The following is a 20,882-nucleotide window of genomic DNA, read 5'->3' on the forward strand; positions in this document are numbered from 1 at the left end:
CAATTCTTTTTGAGGTATCTTTGCCCATTCTTCCTTACAAAAGTCTTCCAGTTCTTTGAGATTTCTGGGCTGTCTGTCACGCACTGCTCTTTTAAGGTCTATCCATAGATTTTCAATTATGTTGAGGTCAGGAGATTGTGAAGGCCATGGCAAAACCTTCAGTTTACGCCTCTTGATGTAATCCCGTGGATTTCGAGGTGTGTTTAGGATCATTATGCATTTGTAGAAGCCATCCTCTCTTTAACTTCAGCTTTTTCACATATGGCATCAAGTTAGCATCCAAAATTTGCTGAAATTTTATTGAATCCATTTTTGCTTCTACTCGTGAGATGTTCCCTGTGCCACTGGCTGCAATACAACCCCAAAGCATGATTGATCCACCTCCATGCTTAACAGTTGGACAGAGGTTCTTTTCATTAAATTCTGTTCCCCTTCTTCTCCAAACGTACCTTTGCTCATTCTGGCAAAAAAGTTCAATTTTAACCTCATCGGTCCATAGAACTTGTTTCCAAAATGCATCAGGCTTGTCTATATGTTCATTTGCAAAGTTCATATGCTGATTTTTGTGGTGAGGACGTAGAAGAGGTTTTCTTCTGATGACTCTTCCATGAAGACTATATTTGTACAAGTATCTCTTTATAGTAGAATAGTGTACCACAACTCCAGTGTCTGCCAGATCTTTCTGGAGGGATTGTGCAGTCAAACGTGGGTTTTGAATTGTTTTTCTCACAATCCTGCGAGCTGTTATGTCTGATATTTTTCTTGGTCTTCCAGATTTTGCTTTAACCTCATCTGTTCCTGATGACTGCCATTTCTTAATTACATTCCGAACAGAGGATATTGACCTCTGAAAACATTTTGTATAGCCTTCTCCAGCTTTGTGAGCGTCAACTATTTTCAGTTTCAGATTTCTAGACAACTTCTTAGAAGAACCCATGGTGCTGATTGTTGGGGCAAGGTCAGATGAGTGTGGGCATTTAAAACCTTTGAGATTGACATCACCTGGTCTTCCCAGATGATGATTGAGAACAATCCATGACACTGGCAGGTCTCAGCTTTGCAAAGGGGGCAGTGCATGCTATAAATTCTGCACAGTGCCCAAACTTTTGCAGACGCCATTTTTTTGTTTTCTGTTATTTTGAAAGTGTAAATGATGGAAATAAAATCTAACTTTTGCTGACATATTATAAGAATGTCTGATCTGTAATTTGATGCCTTTTGGAGATTTTTCCATCTTTCCTTGGCTTCTTTATGCACATTAATACATTTTTTTTACCTGGGGTGCCCAAACTTTTGATTCCCACTGTACAGACTCAGCAGACCGTATAAATGATTACAGTGCAGTTACATCCAGTGACTCACAGGTGGTGCCTTCTTGGAGTTGTTCTCTTTCATTTTCTCCTTTGCTTAGCTTACCTGTCATGAAGACCTCTTTGAACTGCAGAATCTACCACACAAATATCTTTGGTATTTCACAACACAATTAAATGATGCCCCTAGTAGGTAAAGTAGGTAAGTAATCCCCCCCCATTAGATAGTTGGCTCAAGTAGGTAGGTAATTTTTCCATGGTTAGGTAGATGCCCCTTGAAGGTAGGTAATTTCCCCTCATTAAGTAGATTATCCCAGTAGGTAGAAAATTCCCCTTATTAGGTACCTAATCCCCCCAGTAGGTACCTAATCCCCTCATTAAGTAGATGCCTCCAGTAGGTAGATAATTCCTCTCCCACAATTAGGCAGAAGCCCCTAGTATGTAGATAATTACCCCCAAATAAGTAGAAGCTCCTACTAGATAGATAACCCTCCCCATTAGCTAAATGACCAAAGTAGGTAGATAATTCCCCCCATTAGGTAAATGAACCCAGGAGATAAATAATTTTCTTCTATATTACGTAGAAGCCTGCAGTAGGTAGATAATTCCCCCATTAGGTAGATGCCCCCAGTAGGTAAATACTCCCTGACCCATTAGATAGAGTCCCTTTGTTGGTAGATAATTCCCCAGGTAGGTAGAAGCCCCCAGTAGCTAGCAGTTGAGACTTGGACCCCATCTGACTTATGCAGGGTGTATGTAATTAAATTACATCATTGCGTACAGCCTGCAGAAGAAGCCCTATACAGTACAGAAGCAGGGAGTCTAGATAGAACTGGAGCCCTGAATCTGTACATCTGTACATACGTTACATAACACACTAAGTTATGGGAGTAGCACTCATAGAATGTACGTACAGGAGCCGGGAACGTACAGGAGCCGGGACCTTTTAACTCTGGATATCCTGTACGCATTGTCACTCACTTTACATTCTTAGGAGCAATATTTTGTGGCCCTATAAACTTTGTACCCAGGGCAACTGCCCTCGCAGTTTGGGTACAACTTTATGAGTGGTTTCTTTGTGAAAATTTTATTTTTTGTTGTGTTTTTCATGGACTTTTCAATTCATGTTTTTATGTAGTCAAATATTTTATTAAAGTCTATGAGAGAATATGAAACTACAAAAAACTATGTTTTTGTAGTAAATGTAGCATGCATTAGGTATGGCTTTTTTCAGGCATTTTTTCCTATAACCTTCTCTATAGGACTTGAAATACACCAGCAAAAAATGCATGTTACAAATGTAATGAATTACACCATAAAAATGCCACATTATATGCAATGAAAAACACTTTAAATTTATGGTGTTTTTTTTACAAGCAGGAAATAAAAATGTTAACAAAAAATATGTGTGACAGGATCCTCGAATGTGATTCTGCAAGTGTGAACTTAATGAGAGTAGATAACAGAAAAACATAAAAAAAAAAAGAACTCAGCAGAGACAGGCGACAATGGAGCACTCACCAGGTGTCTTTTGACACCAGGAAAACGTCTTTATTCCAACAACATAAGGTACAGCAAACAGCAAAACAGACTGGTGTAGCGGGGTAAGTTCCAGACCACGGACCGTGTCGCACACATACGCTTTGTCAGGTCCCTCAAGGGCCTGACAAAACGTATGTGCGTGACATGGTCTGTCGAAGAGGCCTGATACGTGTGCGACAAGGTCCATCACCCGAAACTCCACTCCACTACACCAGTCCACTTTCCTGTTTGCTGTACTTTATTTTGGAATAAAAAAGTTTTCCTGATGTCAAAAGATAACCGGTGAGTGCTCCATTGTCGTCTGTCTCTCTGCTGAGGTTTGCTTATCACTTGGAATATTACCGGGACATGAGCACCTTGGTATGGCATCTTGGGACTACACTAGGAGTTCAGCTGAAGTAGGTGACTATATACCGGGACTCAGTGAGCATATGTGGTGCTGAGTTCTCTTGTTGCTTTAGGTGAGAATGTTTAAATAAAAATTAAATTGGCTTATATTCCTATAACCAATGTGCTAATAAATTCAGATACAGTAGGATACTGTATATTAGGGAATTCTACACACGTGCAGATAGTAGATAGTTACAGATAAGCCCAATAAATAGCTTTCAAATCAATAGGGCAGATGTTTTTTTTTCTACAGATGCATAAATAACAAAAAAAATGATTTGAAGTCACCTACCCCTGACCATCCATAGGGTAGAAAATTCCCTTCTGACCAATTCTTTCCACTGACGAAAAAAAGGCCAGCAATCATGATAAAGACCCACACGGCCAAGTTAAGGACATTCAGAACATTATTAAATCCAACAGAATTCTTTACACCCAGGGCAACTATTATTGTTACAATAACTGCGATCACCAGAGCAAGAAGGTCTGGATAAGATTCTTCACCTTTGCCTGGAATGAAAGAACAATGAAGAATCAAATATTACAATTGGAATATGCAATGTGTACAGTGTTATACCATATGACAATATAATGACAGAAATAAAATATGATGCTCTGTAGACTGCTGTGCGCTATTCGATCAGATGGTGAGGAATGGTTATGCCAGAGGAGAATGTCTGATTATGAGTTACCGGGGTGAGTAATACATTGGTGATTCAGGCCTTTAGCAGATAGTCGGCTTTTTATTCCTGAAGTGCATGTTTCATAGTCTGTGCTTTAATGTGCACATTTAGACACAGACTCTGCTATTAGATACGTCATGCAAGCATTTTGTCAGCTTCTAATATATGTTTTTATTGCATTCATCCACTATCATGTCACCGGTGACATAACAGGAGGGTGAAAGATTCAGAGAAGCTCTGAATGTTAATCTTAGTATGTAGGGGAGAAAAAAAGACAGACAGGGTATAGAGGATGTTGATAGCTTTTTATTGTATAATCATAAAAAGAATCAGTGCTTCGTTGGACAACGCATTTCGGAGGGGCTTCCTCCTTCGTCAGGTCCGCATGCGGACCTGACGAAGGAGGGAGCCCCTCCGAAACGCGTTGTCCAACACACTGATTCTTTTTATGATTATACAATAAAAAGCTATCACCATCCTCTATACCCTCTCCGACTGCTATTTCACCCCGCCGGTGTAGCGCTGCAGCGCCGAAGTCGTCACCTCACGGGAAGGCTTAGGAGACCCGTGCCGGGATTCCTACCTCCCACAAATACTACAGTATCTGAATGTTAATCTGACAGAAAGATGTGGTTTCCTAACCAGACCTAAAACCGTAGTATACTACGGTTTTAGGTCCAGTCACAAAACCGGATATGGGTCAAAAAATAGCCGATTGGAGTCACCATTTGACTCCGGTCAGCTTATTAAAGTGAATGGATTTCAGCGCCGGTCCGGCTGGGGTACGGGAGCGCCCGGTTTTCCCCCTCCCCCAGACAGATCCGGCAACCGTAGGCTGAAATCAAGGTGTGAATGCAGCCTAATACAGAAACGTTAACACATTTATATTGCAACGTGGCTATATTATTTTAGAAATAACATACAGGTTCTACCTGAAGTTTTCCAGTGATAAATCTATGCCATAAACTACACAGAGGTCAAGTACATGGAAACTTCTTGAGCAAATAAATCTTCTGTGACCATAATTGACTGAAGTCCATGCAATGGCAGGCTGACCCAGCCACTGTATATCTATATCTGTAATATTCCAGCAAAAAAAGGATATGTGGTGCTCACCACTGTGCACAAATCTTCTTGACTTTACTACAATAAAGTGCAAACAAGCATAGGCAGCCTCACATAACACTGACTTGATCTGTTCTCTGACACCACCCAGTAAAATACTCTTTTTAAGTGATGTCATAAAGCCTTAACAGAATAAATAAAAAACATACAATAAAAACAAATACAATGCATTCATAAAAGATGCTTAAATAATTTATGTTATTTTAAGAGGACCTGTGGTCAATCCAATAATTAGGAAATTGCATCATTACATAGCCTAGGGTGCCCTGATCACACACCTTTTTATAGTTTCCTGATACGATCATCCGTACCGGAGCCATGTGGATTTATAGTTTTTGGAAATACTAAGGGAATCAGTCAGATGAGCATGAACTTAATTTCGTAAAATCTACATTTTTGGGGGTTGACCACAGGTCCTGTCTAAACCTATTTTACTTATAGCTTAACATTTAAAGATCCATTTCTGTACATTTCTCTGTATAGACTTCTATGCAGAGAAATGTACAGATCTCACGCTCTGGCAGGGAGCGAAGTGCAATACCAACCACTTCCCCAGCTGAAAACTCAAGATCGCAGCGGGTCTCAGGAATTAAACCTGGCGCGACCAACAACTTTTGATATGTCTGATCGACTTGTCAAAAGTTGAGGATTTAAAGTCTTTATGCTGTCTTTGCCTGTTAAAACCTTTCTCCTTTTTCACGCATTTTTACTGCATTTTGGTTGTCCCTGTTGCGATTTTTAAAAATAGTTTCTGTAGTTAGATAATTTCTCTATTAGGTAGAATACTCCAATAGATAGATAATCCCCTCATTAAATACATTTCCTCAGTAGGGTAAGTAGTAGCACCCCCCCCCCACCCACACACACATTAGGTAGGTAATCTCTTCCAATTAAGTATAAGCCCCCAGCAGATATGAAAATCCCACTTACGGAACCTTCTCTGTGCCCCTGTGTTGAGACTTGGACCCCACTTGACTCATGCCGGCAGCGTGTCATGAAATGACGTCATCGCACACAGCCTGCAGCAGAGGCCCTGCACCTCTATACAGTACAGGAGCAGAGAGTCCAGATAGAACTGGAGCCCTGCTCCTGTAACACGTTGCATAACTCACTAAGCTATTGGGGTAGCACGCCATAGAATGTACGTACAACAGCAGGGACTGTTAAAATGTTTCTCCTTTTTCACACATTTATACTGCATTTTGGTTGTTTCTGTTGTAATTTTCAAAAATCGCAGTAAAAATTAAATTTTTTTACCCTAATCGTAAAATAGCATCTTTTTTGCCATAATTTTGAGAAAATTACAGTAGAGACAGAAAAGAAACAACAGGAAACACAATGGCCCTCATTTACTGTTGCAAAGCCGACATGTTTCGTCGGGTTGTGCGGCAGATTCTGTCGCATTGCGCCAGAAATCCTGTCTGTGCCAGATTTTGAATTGAATTGAAAAAACCTCGACTTACTCTCCATTTTGCTAAGAAAACCTGAAAAAGGGGCGTGACCGGCAGGGAACGGGGCGTGATCTCCTAAAGGGGCGTGTCCCTGACATTTTCACAAAAAAACGACATATTTACTAAGGTTTCCACATAAAATGTGGTGGATTTGAGCTGAGGAAAACCCTACAGATCAGAACATGTGTAAAAAAAGCAAAGTGTAGGGAAAGTGGAAAATGTAGAGAAACCTTAGTAAATACCGTGGAAAATGAATTGTAGGGAATTAAAACTGACAAAGAAACCTACACAACACTCTTAGTAAATGAGGGCCAATGTGTGAACACAGCCTCAGGAGAGGTGTATATCTACTATATATCCTGATCCCATAGAGATAGCAGTAGTATACTGAGCTGGGTGGAGAAGGGAGGAGTCAATGAGCTAGCAGGTGAGATCTGATAGGTGATGTTGTCATCTTGTAGTTCAAAGAAAGTCAGCTGACCCAAGACTTGACTTTCTTCTGACACACTGAGCACTGTATCTTTTTGTGGGTCAGACTGGTGATCACGTGACCTAGTAGAGTAATGAAACGCATAAATGTAGCTGTGCTGGAATGAAACAAATGGTTCTTTATGACTAGTGATGGTGAGTGTGCATGATACCACCAATTCAGAATTGCCTGAATTGTTAATTTGTTTGTTACTATGTAATGTCTGATTTTATGTATACATGTATCATTTGTATTGTAATGCTACAGAATAAGTTGGTGCTATATAAATTAAGATTAACATTATAATTTTATTAGTGAGGTGGAAAATGCATCTAAATGCATAGGCAACACAACATGCACAATTTGCTCCTGAATTCTAGTCTCTTTTTGCTTAGTTAATCTGCCCTAATATAATGGTTTTATCTTGGATACGTTTCAACCATCTTCTAATTATAGTAAGAACATATTTTATGTCTATTATGTCTTTTTTTGCGATTTCTCTGATTGGATTTTGTTTATTTAATTTTTATTGTAATTCATTATTATAGGGGCAGCCTTCTTGCCTGAGCTGTTTTTAGTAGCATTTAGTGATATGCTCTACGGTAAGTCCCATGGACATAGACACAATGTACATGTCCAGACCCAATTCTTTAATGCAGTAAGCATTCTCTGTGACCTTTGTGATCTATGCAGAGGTCATTCTACAGGGGAGGGGGAGGCTGAGTCCCTACTGTTTTCCATATCTACTAGTGTCCCCTTTTACTGTAATTCTGTACAGATCCCTTTCCAGTAGTCTTCTCCTTATCCTTACAGAACAGGAACTCTCAGCAATATTTTAGGCTTTGAAATTGAAAACGGAAAGATTTAAAGATTATTTAAATAATAGATAGTAAAATGGAAAGCTAGAAAAACATCACCAAAATGTATAAAAAAAAAATGCTTAACATAAAACTTGATTTAGACAATAGGTCGTTTTCTGAAGAAATATTCCCTTTTAACATGAAAACTAACCTTCCCCTGTTAAGAATAATGAGTACACTATACTCGACCTGCAATGTAAGTCAAGCAAGTATTATGCTGCACAATTTATAGAATGCAGACGGTAGGGAAAAATGCCCTTTTAATGTCTTATAATGGAAGAATAGTAATTTGGCAATAGTCAGGTTTCATCATCAAAGCCTATTACGTTTACAACAAAATCCTTACCTAATCCGTTTAGAGTCCCCACACTCTCAATCATCCAGTGGCTGATAGTGTGATTGGCAAGGGAGTCAAACATGCTACTTAGGGCGCTTGCTCCTGCTGCTGTACCAATGAGATATTCTAGGATTAAGTTCCAGCCAATGAAGAATGCCACAAATTCACCAACAGTGACATAACTGTATGTGTAAGCAGATCCTGTCGTTTTGGGAACTCGAACTCCAAATTCAGCATAACACACCCCTGTGAACAAAAAAGAGAGAATACATTATACTAGAACCTTTCTTAAACTGTAAGGAGTGGGGTGAAGGGTCCCCCAGTTATTGATGGGGCCCAGTGGTTATGGACCGCACAATCTATTGGCGGCACTGATCTCTGGTTTCATAACATAACTGACTTCTGTTTATGTAAATAATCTACTAGGCCCAGGATACAATTGTTGATAAATTAGGATAAGGAAAAAATCTTGACAAGGGTTACAAGGCTATTGGTGAGGATCAGGAGTCACCGAATTCTGGAGTAGAAAAAGATTGAACAGCTCATGCATTAGAAATGAATGCTTTCAGAGCTATTCCAGTAATAACACAAAAATGTCAGTTATACAAACAGCATACACACATTTAAATTGTTTTGTTTAATAAAAAAAAGTGTTTGTTTTCCAGCCCTTTGGAACACTCAAAAGCAAAAGGTAAAATGGCAAAAAAGAAAGTCTTTTATGTAATAAGACATAGTACGTTTCTTACACGGACAGAGGTATACAGAGGGTGGAGGTGAAAGATGGACAGGATTATACAGAGAGTGGAGATAAATGATAGACAGGGGTATACAGAGAGTGGAAGTGAAAGATGGACAGGGGTATACAGAGGGTGGAGGTGAAAGATGGACAGGATTATACAGAGAGTGGAAGTGAAAGATGGACAGGGGTATACAGAGAGTGGAAGTGAAAGATGGACAGGGGTATACAGAGAGTGGAAGTGAAAGATGGACAGGGGTATACAGAGAGTGGTGATAAATGATAGACAGGGGTATACAGAGAGTGGAGGTGAAAGATGGACAGGGGTATACAGAGAGTGAAAGTGAAAGATGGACAGGGGTATACAGAGAGTGGAGGTGAAAGATGGACAGGGGTATACAGAGAGTGGAGATAAATGATAGACAAGGGTATACAGAGGGTGGAAGTGAAAGATGGACAGGGGTATACAGAGAGTGGAGATAAATGATAGACAAGGGTATACAGAGGGTGGAAGTGAAAGATGGACAGGGGTATACAGAGAGTGGAGATAAATGATAGACAGGGGTATACAGAGAGTGGAGGTGAAAGATGGACAGGGGTATACAGAGAGTGAAAGTGAAAGATGGACAGGGATATACAGAGAGTGAAAGTGAAAGATGGGATATACGGAGAATGGACATAAACAATAGACGGGTATACAGAGAGTGGAGGTTAAAGATGGACAAAGGTTTACAGAGAGTGGAGGTAAAAGATGGACAGGGGTATACAGAGAGTGGAGGTTAAAGATGGACAGGGGTATATAGAGAGTGAAGGTGAAAGATGGACAGGGGTATACAGAGAGTGGAGGTGAAAGATGGACAGGGGTATACAGAGAGTGGAGATAAATGATAGACAAGGGTATACAGAGGGTGGAAGTGAAAGATGGACAGGGGTATACAGAGAGTGGAGATAAATGATAGACAAGGGTATACAGAGGGTGGAAGTGAAAGATGGACAGGGGTATACAGAGAGTGGAGATAAATGATAGACAGGGGTATACAGAGAGTGGAGGTGAAAGATGGACAGGGGTATACAGAGAGTGAAAGTGAAAGATGGACAGGGATATACAGAGAGTGAAAGTGAAAGATGGGATATACGGAGAATGGACATAAACAATAGACGGGTATACAGAGAGTGGAGGTTAAAGATGGACAAAGGTTTACAGAGAGTGGAGGTAAAAGATGGACAGGGGTATACAGAGAGTGGAGGTTAAAGATGGACAGGGGTATATAGAGAGTGAAGGTGAAAGATGGACAGGGGTATACAGAGAGTGGAGGTGAAAGATGGACAGGGGTATACAGAGAGTGGAGATAAATGATAGACAAGGGTATACAGAGGGTGGAAGTGAAAGATGGACAGGGGTATACAGAGAGTGGAGATAAATGATAGACAGGGGTATACAGAGAGTGGAGGTGAAAGATGGACAGGGGTATACAGAGAGTGAAAGTGAAAGATGGACAGGGGTATACAGAGAGTGAAGGTGAAAGATGGACAGGGGTATATAGAGAGTGAAGGTGAAAGATGGACAGGGGTATACAGAGAGTGGAGGTGAAAGATGGACAGGGGTATACAGAGAGTGAAAGATGGAGAGGGATATACAGAGACTGGAGGTGAAAGATGGAGAGGGATATACAGAGACTGGAGGTGAAAGATGGAGAGGGATATACAGAGAGTGGAGGTTAAAGATGGACAGAGGATTAAAGAAAGTGGAGGTTAAAGATGGACAGGGGTATACAGAGAGTGAAGGTGAAAGATGGACAGGGGTATACAGAGAGTGAAGGTGAAAGATGGACAGGGGTATACAGAGAGTGAAGGTGAAAGATGGACAGGGGTATACAGAGAGTGGAGGTGAAAGATGGACAGGGGTATACAGAGAGTGAAAGATGGACAGGGGTATACAGAGAGTGAAAGATGGACAGGGATATACAGAGACTGGAGGTGAAAGATGGAGAGGGATATACAGAGAGTGGAGGTGAAAGATGGACAGGGGTATACAGAGAGTCAAGGTGAAAGATGGACAGGGGTATACAGAGAGTGGAGGTAAAAGATGGACAGGGGTATACAGAGAGTGGAGGTAAAAGATGGACACAATAGGTAGGGGATCTTAAAGCAATTGGAAGCATGCAGGATTTTGAGAGCAAATGCCCAAGAATTACCATAGCTGGGTTAAATAAAAGACTTGATATGGGCATCTTTTTGTAACAATCTTTTAAAATGTTTGTGTGGTAGGGGAATTACCCTAGGGGCAAATGGCAATTAACCCCTTGTGTTCGTGACGCCAGGGTGTGGTTTATCCTCAATACCAACCGAAGGTATACCGTTAGATCCTGGGCTAAGCACGGGGGGGGGAATAATAACTCTGACGCCAAGTTACGGAACAACGGTAGCTTTACTGAGTTAGACAGGTGGAATAGTCTATACAGCTTAGCCAGGCCCACGGAGGTGACTAGTGACTTCAGAGACCTTAGGGCTTGCTGGGACTTGTAGTGGACTGGGACAATTTTGATGCAGGCCACGCTGACTGAAGACAGGTTGACTTTTACTGACTTGACTGAGACTGACTATACCCCGTTTGTAGCTTACCAGGCTCTGACTGTGACCTAGGGGTAGTGGACTTGTAGACTTGTGGCTGCGTGCTTGGCTTTAGGCCTCCTCTGGACTCCAGACACATTCTTAGGACTTGACTGCACTGGACCTCAGCAAAGACTTAGACTGGAACTCAAGAGCGAGAACTAGCTCCTCCCAGGGCTTATATGGGGGAGACTAGGAGGGGTCCCATAGGTTTCCCTTAGGTCACATGGTCACTGATACCTCACTGGGTTACAATCACATGACACTGGTTAATCACATGTCAACTGTTCTTAACCCCTTAAGGACCAAGGACGTACCGGTACGTCCTTGGTCCTGCTCTTCTGATATAACGCGGGGTTACACAGTAACCCCGCGTCATATCATGGCGGGCCCGGCGTCATAGTGAAGCCGGGACCCGCCTCTAATAGCGCGCAGCGCCGATCGCGGCGCCGCGCGCTATTAACCCTTTAGCCGCGCGCTCAGAGCTGAGCCGCGCGGCTAAAAGTGAAAGTGAAAGTTCCCGGCTAGCTCAGTCGGGCTGTTCGGGATAGCCGCGGCTAATCGCGGCATCCCGAACAGCTGACAGGACAGCGGGAGGGCCCCTTCCTGCCTCCTCGCTGTCCGATCGCCGAATGACTGCTCAGTGCCTGAGATCCAGGCATGAGCAGTCATGCGGCAGAATCGTTGATCACTGGTTTCTTATGAGAAACCAGTGATCAACATAGAAGATCAGTGTGTGCAGTGTTATAGGTCCCTATGGGACCTATAACACTGCAAAAAAAAAGTGAAAAAAAAAAGTGAATAAATATCATTTAACTCCTCCCCTATTAAAAGTTTGAATCACCCCCCTTTTCCAATAAAAAAAAAACACAGTGTAAATAAAAATAAAAATAAACATATGTGGTATCACCGCGTGCGGAAATGTCCGAATTATAAAAATATATCATTAATTAAACCGCTCGGTCAATGGCGTGCGCGCAAAAAAATTCCAAAGTCCAAAATAGTGCATTTTTGGTCACTTTTTATATCATTTAAAAATGAATAAAAAGTGATCAATAAGTCCTATCAATGCAAAAATGGTACCGTTAAAAACTTCAGATCACGGCGCAAAAAATGAGCCCTCATACCGCCCCATACACGGAAAAATAAAAAAGTTATAGGGGTCAGAAGATGACAATTTTAAACGTATTAATTTTCCTGCATGTAGTTATGATTTTTTCCAGAAGTCCGACAAAATCAAACCTATATAAGTAGGGTATCATTTTAATCGTATGGACCTACAGAATACATATCAGGTGTCATTTTTACCGAAAAATGTACTACGTAGAAACGGAAGCCCCCAAAAGTTACAAAACAGCGTTTTTTTTTCAATTTTGTCGCACAATGATTTTTTTTCCCGCTTCACCATACATTTTTGGGCAAAATGACTGACGTCATTACAAAGTAGAATTGGTGGCGCAAAAAATAAGCCATCATAAGGATTTTTAGGTGTAAATTTGAAAGAGTTATGATTTTTTAAAGGCAAGGAGCAAAAAACGAAAATGCAAAAACGGAAAAACCTCCGGTCCTTAAGGGGTTAAAGCTATGACACATTTTAGGCATAATACATTAGATAACATACATATGAATGGATACACAATGGAACAGGTACAGGGGGGGCCAGGGGGACACTGGATGGAGCCTGTCTGACAGGGAAGCAAGGGTACAGGGATGCAACTCCTGTACTGGCCACCACATTTGCTTTTATTATTGCACCATTTTGTAGCTGTCATCACACTGATATCACCATGGGTGTGCATAAAGTGGTGACCTTAGCACTGTGGGCAGGGCTCCTTGAAGCACCAAAGAGCAATCCACAGTTGTCACCATTTGCACTAATGCACACCTGTGAGGTGTGAAGTGTTTGTACCTGCACTTTGAATAGAAGAAGGTGTAACATCTGCGCTCCGTCCAGACACGCTGGCCGTGAGCACTCTCTTGTCATGTCCCCACTGCCGGCGGGGCTGGGATTCGCATCGCTGGACGCACCCGCATGCAAATCCCAGCCCGTTACCCACCTGGTCTTCCTGTCCTCGCAGCCCCGGTGTGCGACCCCCCGCCTCCTAGGGCGCGCACTGGAGCTCTTACAATTAAAGGACCAGTATTCATTTAATTAAGTGTCTACACCTGCACCCTGTCTTTAAGTACTTGCTCCTCCCTTGTATCCCTGCCGGATCTTTGTTGCCCTGTGCCCTAGTGAAAGCGTTCTGTGTTCCTGATATCCGTGTTCCTTACCCTTGTTCCGTTACCTGACCCTGCAACTGTGTCACCTGCCCTGATCTACTGATACCTTGACCTCATCTTGCCTGTTTCCTTTTGTGCCACGCCACATCCCAGCAACCTGTGTGGACGAGTCGTGCCATGGGTAGCGACCTGGGTGCTGCCCGCCGCAGCATGACCATCCCGCTTTGCGGCGGGCTCTGGGGAACAGACCGGCACCTTAGACTCCGCTGCCTGGCACGGCTCACGTCATCATCAACACAGGCCCAGAGGATCCACCACCTGCTGTGACCCTAACAGTAAGATCCGTCCATGGATCCCGCTGAGGTGCCTTTGCCAGATGTCTCGGATCTTTCCACAGTCGTGGCTCAACAGTCGCAGCAGTTAGCCCCTCAGGCACAACAACTGAATCAACTCTCAGCCATAGTGCAACAGCTTCTTGCTACTCAGCAGCAAGAACAGCAGCAGCCACCTGTTCCTGAGCCCCCTCCTGTGTCTGCAGCTTCTCCCAGTACCAAGCTTCGTTTCTTCAAAGTATGGCGGAGATCCCAAGCTGTGTTGAGGCTTTGTGACAGTGTTCTATTCATCTAGAACTCATGGCAGATCTGTTCCCGAAGGAGCGTGCCAAAGTGGCGTTTGTGGTCAGTTTTCCTGTTAGCCTACCTTGCAGAATTCCACAATGCTTTTGAAGAACCCACGCGAGCCTCCTCTGCCGAGACGGCTCTTCTGAACCTCTGCCAAGGGAACTCCTCCGTTGGTGACTATGCGGTTCAGTTCCACATTCTTGCCTCTGAACTTGCTTGGAACGACGAGGCCTTGTGTGCCATCTTTAAAAAAGTATCAGAATCAAGGATGCTCTCGCTGCACGAGATTCTCCAACTAACCTGAGCGAACTTATCCATTTAGCCACTCGAATTGATGTGTGTTTTGCCGAGAGGCAGTAAGAACTTCCTTTGGAAAAAGATACCTGCCCGAACATGGCGATTACCTCATCTGGCACCCGTGTTCCAACATCCACCTTTACTGTCTTCTTTGTCTCTTGCCGAAGAGGCTATGGAGGTAGACCATTTCCGCTTAACGCAGCAGGAAAGATCCCGTCGACGCAATGAGAATTTGTGCCTATATTGTGCCAGCCCGGAGCACTTTCTCAAAGACTGTTCTGTACGTCCTCCGCGTCTGGGAGAACGCTCTCATCTTGGACAAGTAGGAGTGCCATCCCTTGATGTGAATATTGTCTCTCCTCACTTGACCACCCTGGTTCAAGTGTTTACCTCTGCCAAGACGTCTTTCATCGCTTCTGCTTTTTTGGACTCTGGTTCCGCTAGCAACTTCATTGCCTCCAGGTCCATAAACACCGTATTCCATTGAAGCGTCTTGCCAAGCCCTTCTACATTTCTTCTGTTGATGGACAAAATTTGAATTGTAAGGTGCAATTCCGCACTGTACCCCTCATCATGCAAGTGGGGAATTTGCATAAGGAAAAAATTGACTTCAGAGCTTCTTCTTGGTCTTCCTTGGCTTCAACGTCATTCTCCACAACTTGACTGGAAATCTGGTGAAATCACTTGTTGGGGACAATTTTGCCAAGATCACTGTCTCATGTCTCATGAACCAACGCTCTTTCCAGATCCTCCGATGTCGCAGGATTGGACTCCACACCAAGGAAGATTCCATGACAAAAACCTGCAAGTCCCTTACAGCCTTTGCCCATTCCAGAAACCCCTTGGGCTCATGTAGTGGGGAACTTTTTTAGTTCCAAAGAAGAGGGGGAGACCAAAGGGTGGGGGGGTATTGTAACATCTGCGCTCCGGCCAGACACGCTGGCAGTGAGCGCTCTCTTGTCATGTACCCGCTGCCAGCCGGGCTGGGATTCGCATCGCGGGATGCGCCCACATGCGAATTCCAGCCCGTCACTTACCTCCCTGGTCTTCCTATCCTTGCAGCCACGGCGTGCGTGCCCGCGCCTCTTAGGGCGTGCACGTGGGAGCTCTTACATTTAAAGGGCCAGTACTCATTTAATTAAGTGTCTGCACCTGCACCCTGTCTTTAAGTACTTGCTCCTCCCTTATATCCCTGCCGGATCTTTGTTGCTTTGTGCCCTAGTGAAAGCATACTGTGTTCCTGATATTCGTGTTCCTTACCCTTGTTCCGTTACCTGACCCTGCACCTGTACGACCTGCCCTGATCTACTGCTACCTTGACCTTGTCTTGCCAGTTTCCTTTTGTGCCACGCCACATCCCAGCAACCTGTGTGGACGAGTCGTGCCAGGGGTAGCGACCTGGGTTACACCTCCCGCAGCAAGACCATCCCGCTTTGCGGCCGACTCTGGTGAAAACCAGCGACACCTTAGACTCCGCTCTCTGGCACGGCTCACATCATCATCCACACAGGCCCAGAGGATGCGCCACCTGCCATGACCCTAACAGAAGGCAAGAATTATTTGGTGAGTTCCACACTTCTTTATTATCATTGGATTAAACACAATACCTAAGTGTTCAGAGTTCAAGCACCACCAGTTTTATTAGTCAAGCAACCCCAGTATTAGAATTGTGCACAAGTACAGTAGATGAGCAGTGCCCACTGTTACCTAAGAAAGACTCATACTATTCAAACATTTTTAAAGCAGGGGAAGACTGAGCAGAGGCATAAACAAAAGGTCCCATAGCAAAATACAGAAATTCATCCCCCAACCAAGGGCACTATAACAACAGCCTCTATGAGGCTAGTCTTTATGAGGGTGGTCTTAGCCCCAAAGCAAAAATAATCAAAGTTATGATACACTTGAGACAGGTTTCTATAATAACTTTGAGCAGCATTTACCCCATGTATATTGTGTTTGTGCTTCTTTGGTTTTTAAAACATTTTTCCTAAATTCAATACATCTGACTCATAAGGTCTAACTTCTGGCCATGAGCCCATGAGCACTGCAGTAATGACTACATGGTCATCCTACTTCTGTTCCAAAGACTACTATAATTTTTTATATGCAATCAACCTTGCTATCATTTATTAACAGTGTCACATCATAAATATTAAAGGCATTTAAACAAGTTTATTATTTAGAAAGGAGAGAAAAACATTTTATGATACTCATCTCTTTGCAAACAACAACTACATTGTATTAACAATGTACAATACGAGTATATTTTAAGGATAATTCTCCCCACAAAGAAATTGCTGATAAAGTGGAAACAAAAGCCATATGATTTTCCAATAGTCTGATTCAGAACAGAAAAGCTTATGAGGACTAATATGCAAAAACGCCATAGTGGGCAATTAGGATTTATTGTGTTATGGAAACGAATGCGCACCACAAAGCATCCATATGGAGTTACTCTTCTTCATTTTCTAATTTAGATCTTGGCAGAAGTGCCCAGAATAAAATTAATCTCTGTGCAGAAGAAAAGTGAATTTGGCACGGAGTAAATGCTCTTGCTGCAAATTGGTGCAAAGCATTCGCCATGTCTAATTCTCCTTGTACAGCGTCCGAGGGTCATTCCGTGATTGCAATCAACTAGATGAACAGCTCCTTTTCCCATCATGATGCTGTGTTCTGACCAATGGTTTAATTTAATCTGAAAGCTGCTTAAAGTGTGTAATACCTCATACCACTGGGCTAGAAAAGGGTTAATGATAATGAGAAACTTCATCTTATTTAACCGTGTAACATGGATTTATAACAATTTTAGAAATGTTCTCATTAATGGCAATTTGGCTGACTGGAGACTTCAGGGCTGTTTTTTCTCCATCGTAATTGAAGATAAATTACATTGAATGTTGACACAAATGTAAGACTGTTGGAGTAAACTATGCAATCCAAAAACATCAATTTATTTTAGTGCACATCTATTTGGATGTGTTACAGTAAAATATTTTTCTGCACCAGCTTTCTTAAATGGTCACTGTAATTTCAATCAACTTCCCTATATTTCATATCTTGTGTAATATTCACCATATTTGTAGATTAAAAACAACAGAAGTGGGGGCAGGGCCTAGATAGTGTTACGTAGGGACAAAGCATGGACTGTGTGCAATTCAAGGCAGTCTGCCTCCCCCAGTGGGTCCATACTGTACCTGAAAGGTATATAATGCTTCCCTCTTTCTACTTACTACCCATAACGTTCAGGGCAACTGCCCCCTGTGAAAATACTAAAGTTCCTGCTATTTACTTAGTGATGCCTCCTGAATGAAATGCCCCTTTCCCTTTTCCCTTTTAGTCTGGCAGCTTGTCATCAATATCAGTAAATTACATCTTAGACCAGGGCTGCTTTTGTGAAGTAACCTCCCTTGCTGTGACCCTCATGACCCTCTGTTACTTTTTTTCTGCTTATGTATTACCTTTTCAACACAGTACATGTATAACATGTATAGTATTATTATTATTATGGTTGTTGATATAGTGGCAACAAATTATGCCGCATTTTACAATTTTGTGGGTACAAATAGGGACACATGTCAGACATTACAATATTACTGCTAATTATTCAGACAGGAGGAGTGAGGGCCCTGTTCACAAGAGCTTACAGTCTCTGAGCAATGGGGTTGAGACAAAAGGCAAAAAATACTTTATTTATACAATGGCAATTACAATGGTTCTGCCATGCTTTCATAAATAGGGTAGATTAGCCTAACCAGTGCGCTTTCCTATAGAATTATTGGTGAGCAATGCATATACATAATAAAAAAAAACATTTAATAGAAAAGTAGAGCATCAGATTTTTTTTTACAAAAGGTGCAACTTAATTTTGTTGCTATGGTAAACTCATTCACTTCTCTTTTGTACACAATTTTGGTTAGTTTAACCCTTGGCTTTAAAGAGAGGTTGATCCCACCACAAAATTCATGTTGATTTTGACATGGAATTTGTGCCAGTTTTTTTTTATGTCAAAAACTATATCCTATTAATTTAACTGGGGAACACTGAATAAAAAAGGCATATGATTTCTGTGGAAAAAAAGGCCCGTATTAGAAATCAACATGAAAATCCACACCAAAAAAAGAACATCATATTCTTACTCTCATCGCTATCTCCTTGATGTCCCTTCTCAAAAGTTGGCAAGTGTACTAAGCTAATCCAGTAATGTGAGAATTAAATTGCTTACATCACTATTATTTGCATCTGAAACCAGCCCAATACATTATATGGCATGCATTACTTATCACAGCCTTTGTGACCACCCAACAAATCCCCGCACCTACCACCTCTAGTAAGATTTCTGGGTGCGCTCCATGTTTTTCCTCCCTGCTGGATTAATGTCTGGCTTTAGCTCAAAATACTAGTTAAAAACTACAGTGAAAACAAACAAGCAAACAAACAAAAAAACTCCCTTGTAATTGGTAGAGGTTTTTCTGTTTAGTGTCTATACAGACAGTGTGATTAAACTACTTCTGATCCCTGTTGCCCCCTACACTTTAATGCTGTAAAGATTCCATATGTGATTGTATATATCACTTACACCCAGGGATCAAGTACTGGAAAAAAAAAAAGTTTGGGAACTCACCCAAGATTTCCATTCAAGGGCAAGTCCTGCAGGACTAATGGGGACAGTGTTCCTTCAGTGAAAAAAGTGTAGGAACTCCGTTTCCATGCATTTCTGCAGGACTTAAAGGTGTACTCCGCAGAACCATAAATCGCATAATAATTTATTATTTTGTAACAGTAATATTTAAAAGAATGAATACATGTTATGCATTTAAATACTGGTCCTAACATACTGTATGTTTAATGCATGATAAAGTAACACATAAGGCGGAGGGCTGTCTCCACTAAAACAATAATCACTTCTATAGGTGTAAGCAGGGCTTAAAGGGGTACTCCGCTGCTCAGCGTTTGGAACAAAATGTTCCGAATGCTTAGAGCCGGTGCTGGGATCTTGTGACATCATAGCCCCGCCCATCACGACCTGCCCCCTCAATGCAAGTCTATGGGAGGGGGCATGACGCCCCCTCCCATAGACTTGCAATGAGGGGGCGGGGAGTGACATAATGAGGGGCGGGGCAATGACATCACGAGATCCCGGCGTCGGCTCTAAGCATTCGGAACATTTTGTTCCAAACGCTGAGGGGCGGAGTACCCCTTTAAGCCATGCTTACACCTATAGAAGTGATCATTGTTTTAGTGGAGACAGCCCTCTGCCTTATGTGTTACTTTATCATGCATTAAACATACAGTATGTGTTAGGACCAGTATTTAAATACATAACATGTATTCATTCTTTTAAATATTACTGTTACAAAATAATAAATGACATTTGAGAAATTAGAAAAGCCATTCCTCCACAACCCTTTTTGCAGCAGTATTTTCCATTGTTTTCTTGCTGTAAGGAATCGCTGCGATTTATGGTTCTGCAGGAGTGGGCAGCCAGAGGCCTGGTCTAGATCACTCAAGTCTTAATCTAATTATTCTCATTCTCAGTGAGGTCAATAAGGCAGTGATGTCGTCTTTTGTTGTCATTACATTGCCTCTGCCAGACACAAATTGGGATTTTCCACATTTATATAGTGCATGATGTTGCCTAGAAACAGATGTGATGACACAGGTGGCAATACTTCTGCGCAATTCCCGGCATTATCAATGTAGTGTGTGTCTGTGGAGGGTAAAATGAGATTTGAGGAACATTGCTAGTTTTTATATTTTGAAACTGCAATGTTTCAGGTTCTTAAACAATGAAGACTGGACAAAAACTAGATAGATATTGGTTAATTCACATGAGTAAGTCATTTGTATCCTATAGCTTTAGTGTGTAATGTTACCTCTCCTACTGTATGTTACATTGTTTACAGAATAATAATTTATATTCATATGCAGAATGAAGAATAACGCTAGAAGACTCCAGGCAGCTCTCAGTTTTATATCAGCAAATGGCTCACAAATTCCGCAATCCCAGAAATGACTGATGATCATGTGTCACAACTCACTGTTCCCATAACAATAAAGCCACTATTCCTCTATGCATGAGCTTCAGTATGTAGAGAGGCAAACCATGGCTAATCGAGTGCTAGGCAGTCATTGACTCCTAATCTTAGGTAGGTTGCACACAGGTGTACCATGGACTCATTATTGCATCCATATTATGGCTGCAAGTCCTGGCCTGTCCACCGGTCTGATG

General features: G+C 42.1%; 1 protein-coding gene across 4 annotated transcripts in view; it reads right to left on the bottom strand.

Moving 5' to 3' along the window:
- Positions 1–20,882, bottom strand: part of SLC7A14 (solute carrier family 7 member 14) — a 162,474-nt gene that overhangs the window by 23,418 nt on the left and 118,174 nt on the right. For all 4 annotated transcript variants that reach the window (XM_056565166.1, XM_056565167.1, XM_056565168.1 and 1 more), the window contains exons 3-4: positions 8,177–8,413; positions 3,535–3,752 (exon numbers count right to left, since the gene is read on the bottom strand). In XM_056565166.1, the coding sequence (XP_056421141.1) occupies positions 3,535–3,752; positions 8,177–8,413 (455 nt within the window). The remainder of the gene's footprint in view (positions 1–3,534; positions 3,753–8,176; positions 8,414–20,882) is intronic.

This window comes from Hyla sarda, chromosome 3 (assembly GCF_029499605.1).
Source record: "Hyla sarda isolate aHylSar1 chromosome 3, aHylSar1.hap1, whole genome shotgun sequence".
NCBI classification, from domain to species: domain Eukaryota; kingdom Metazoa; phylum Chordata; class Amphibia; order Anura; family Hylidae; genus Hyla; species Hyla sarda.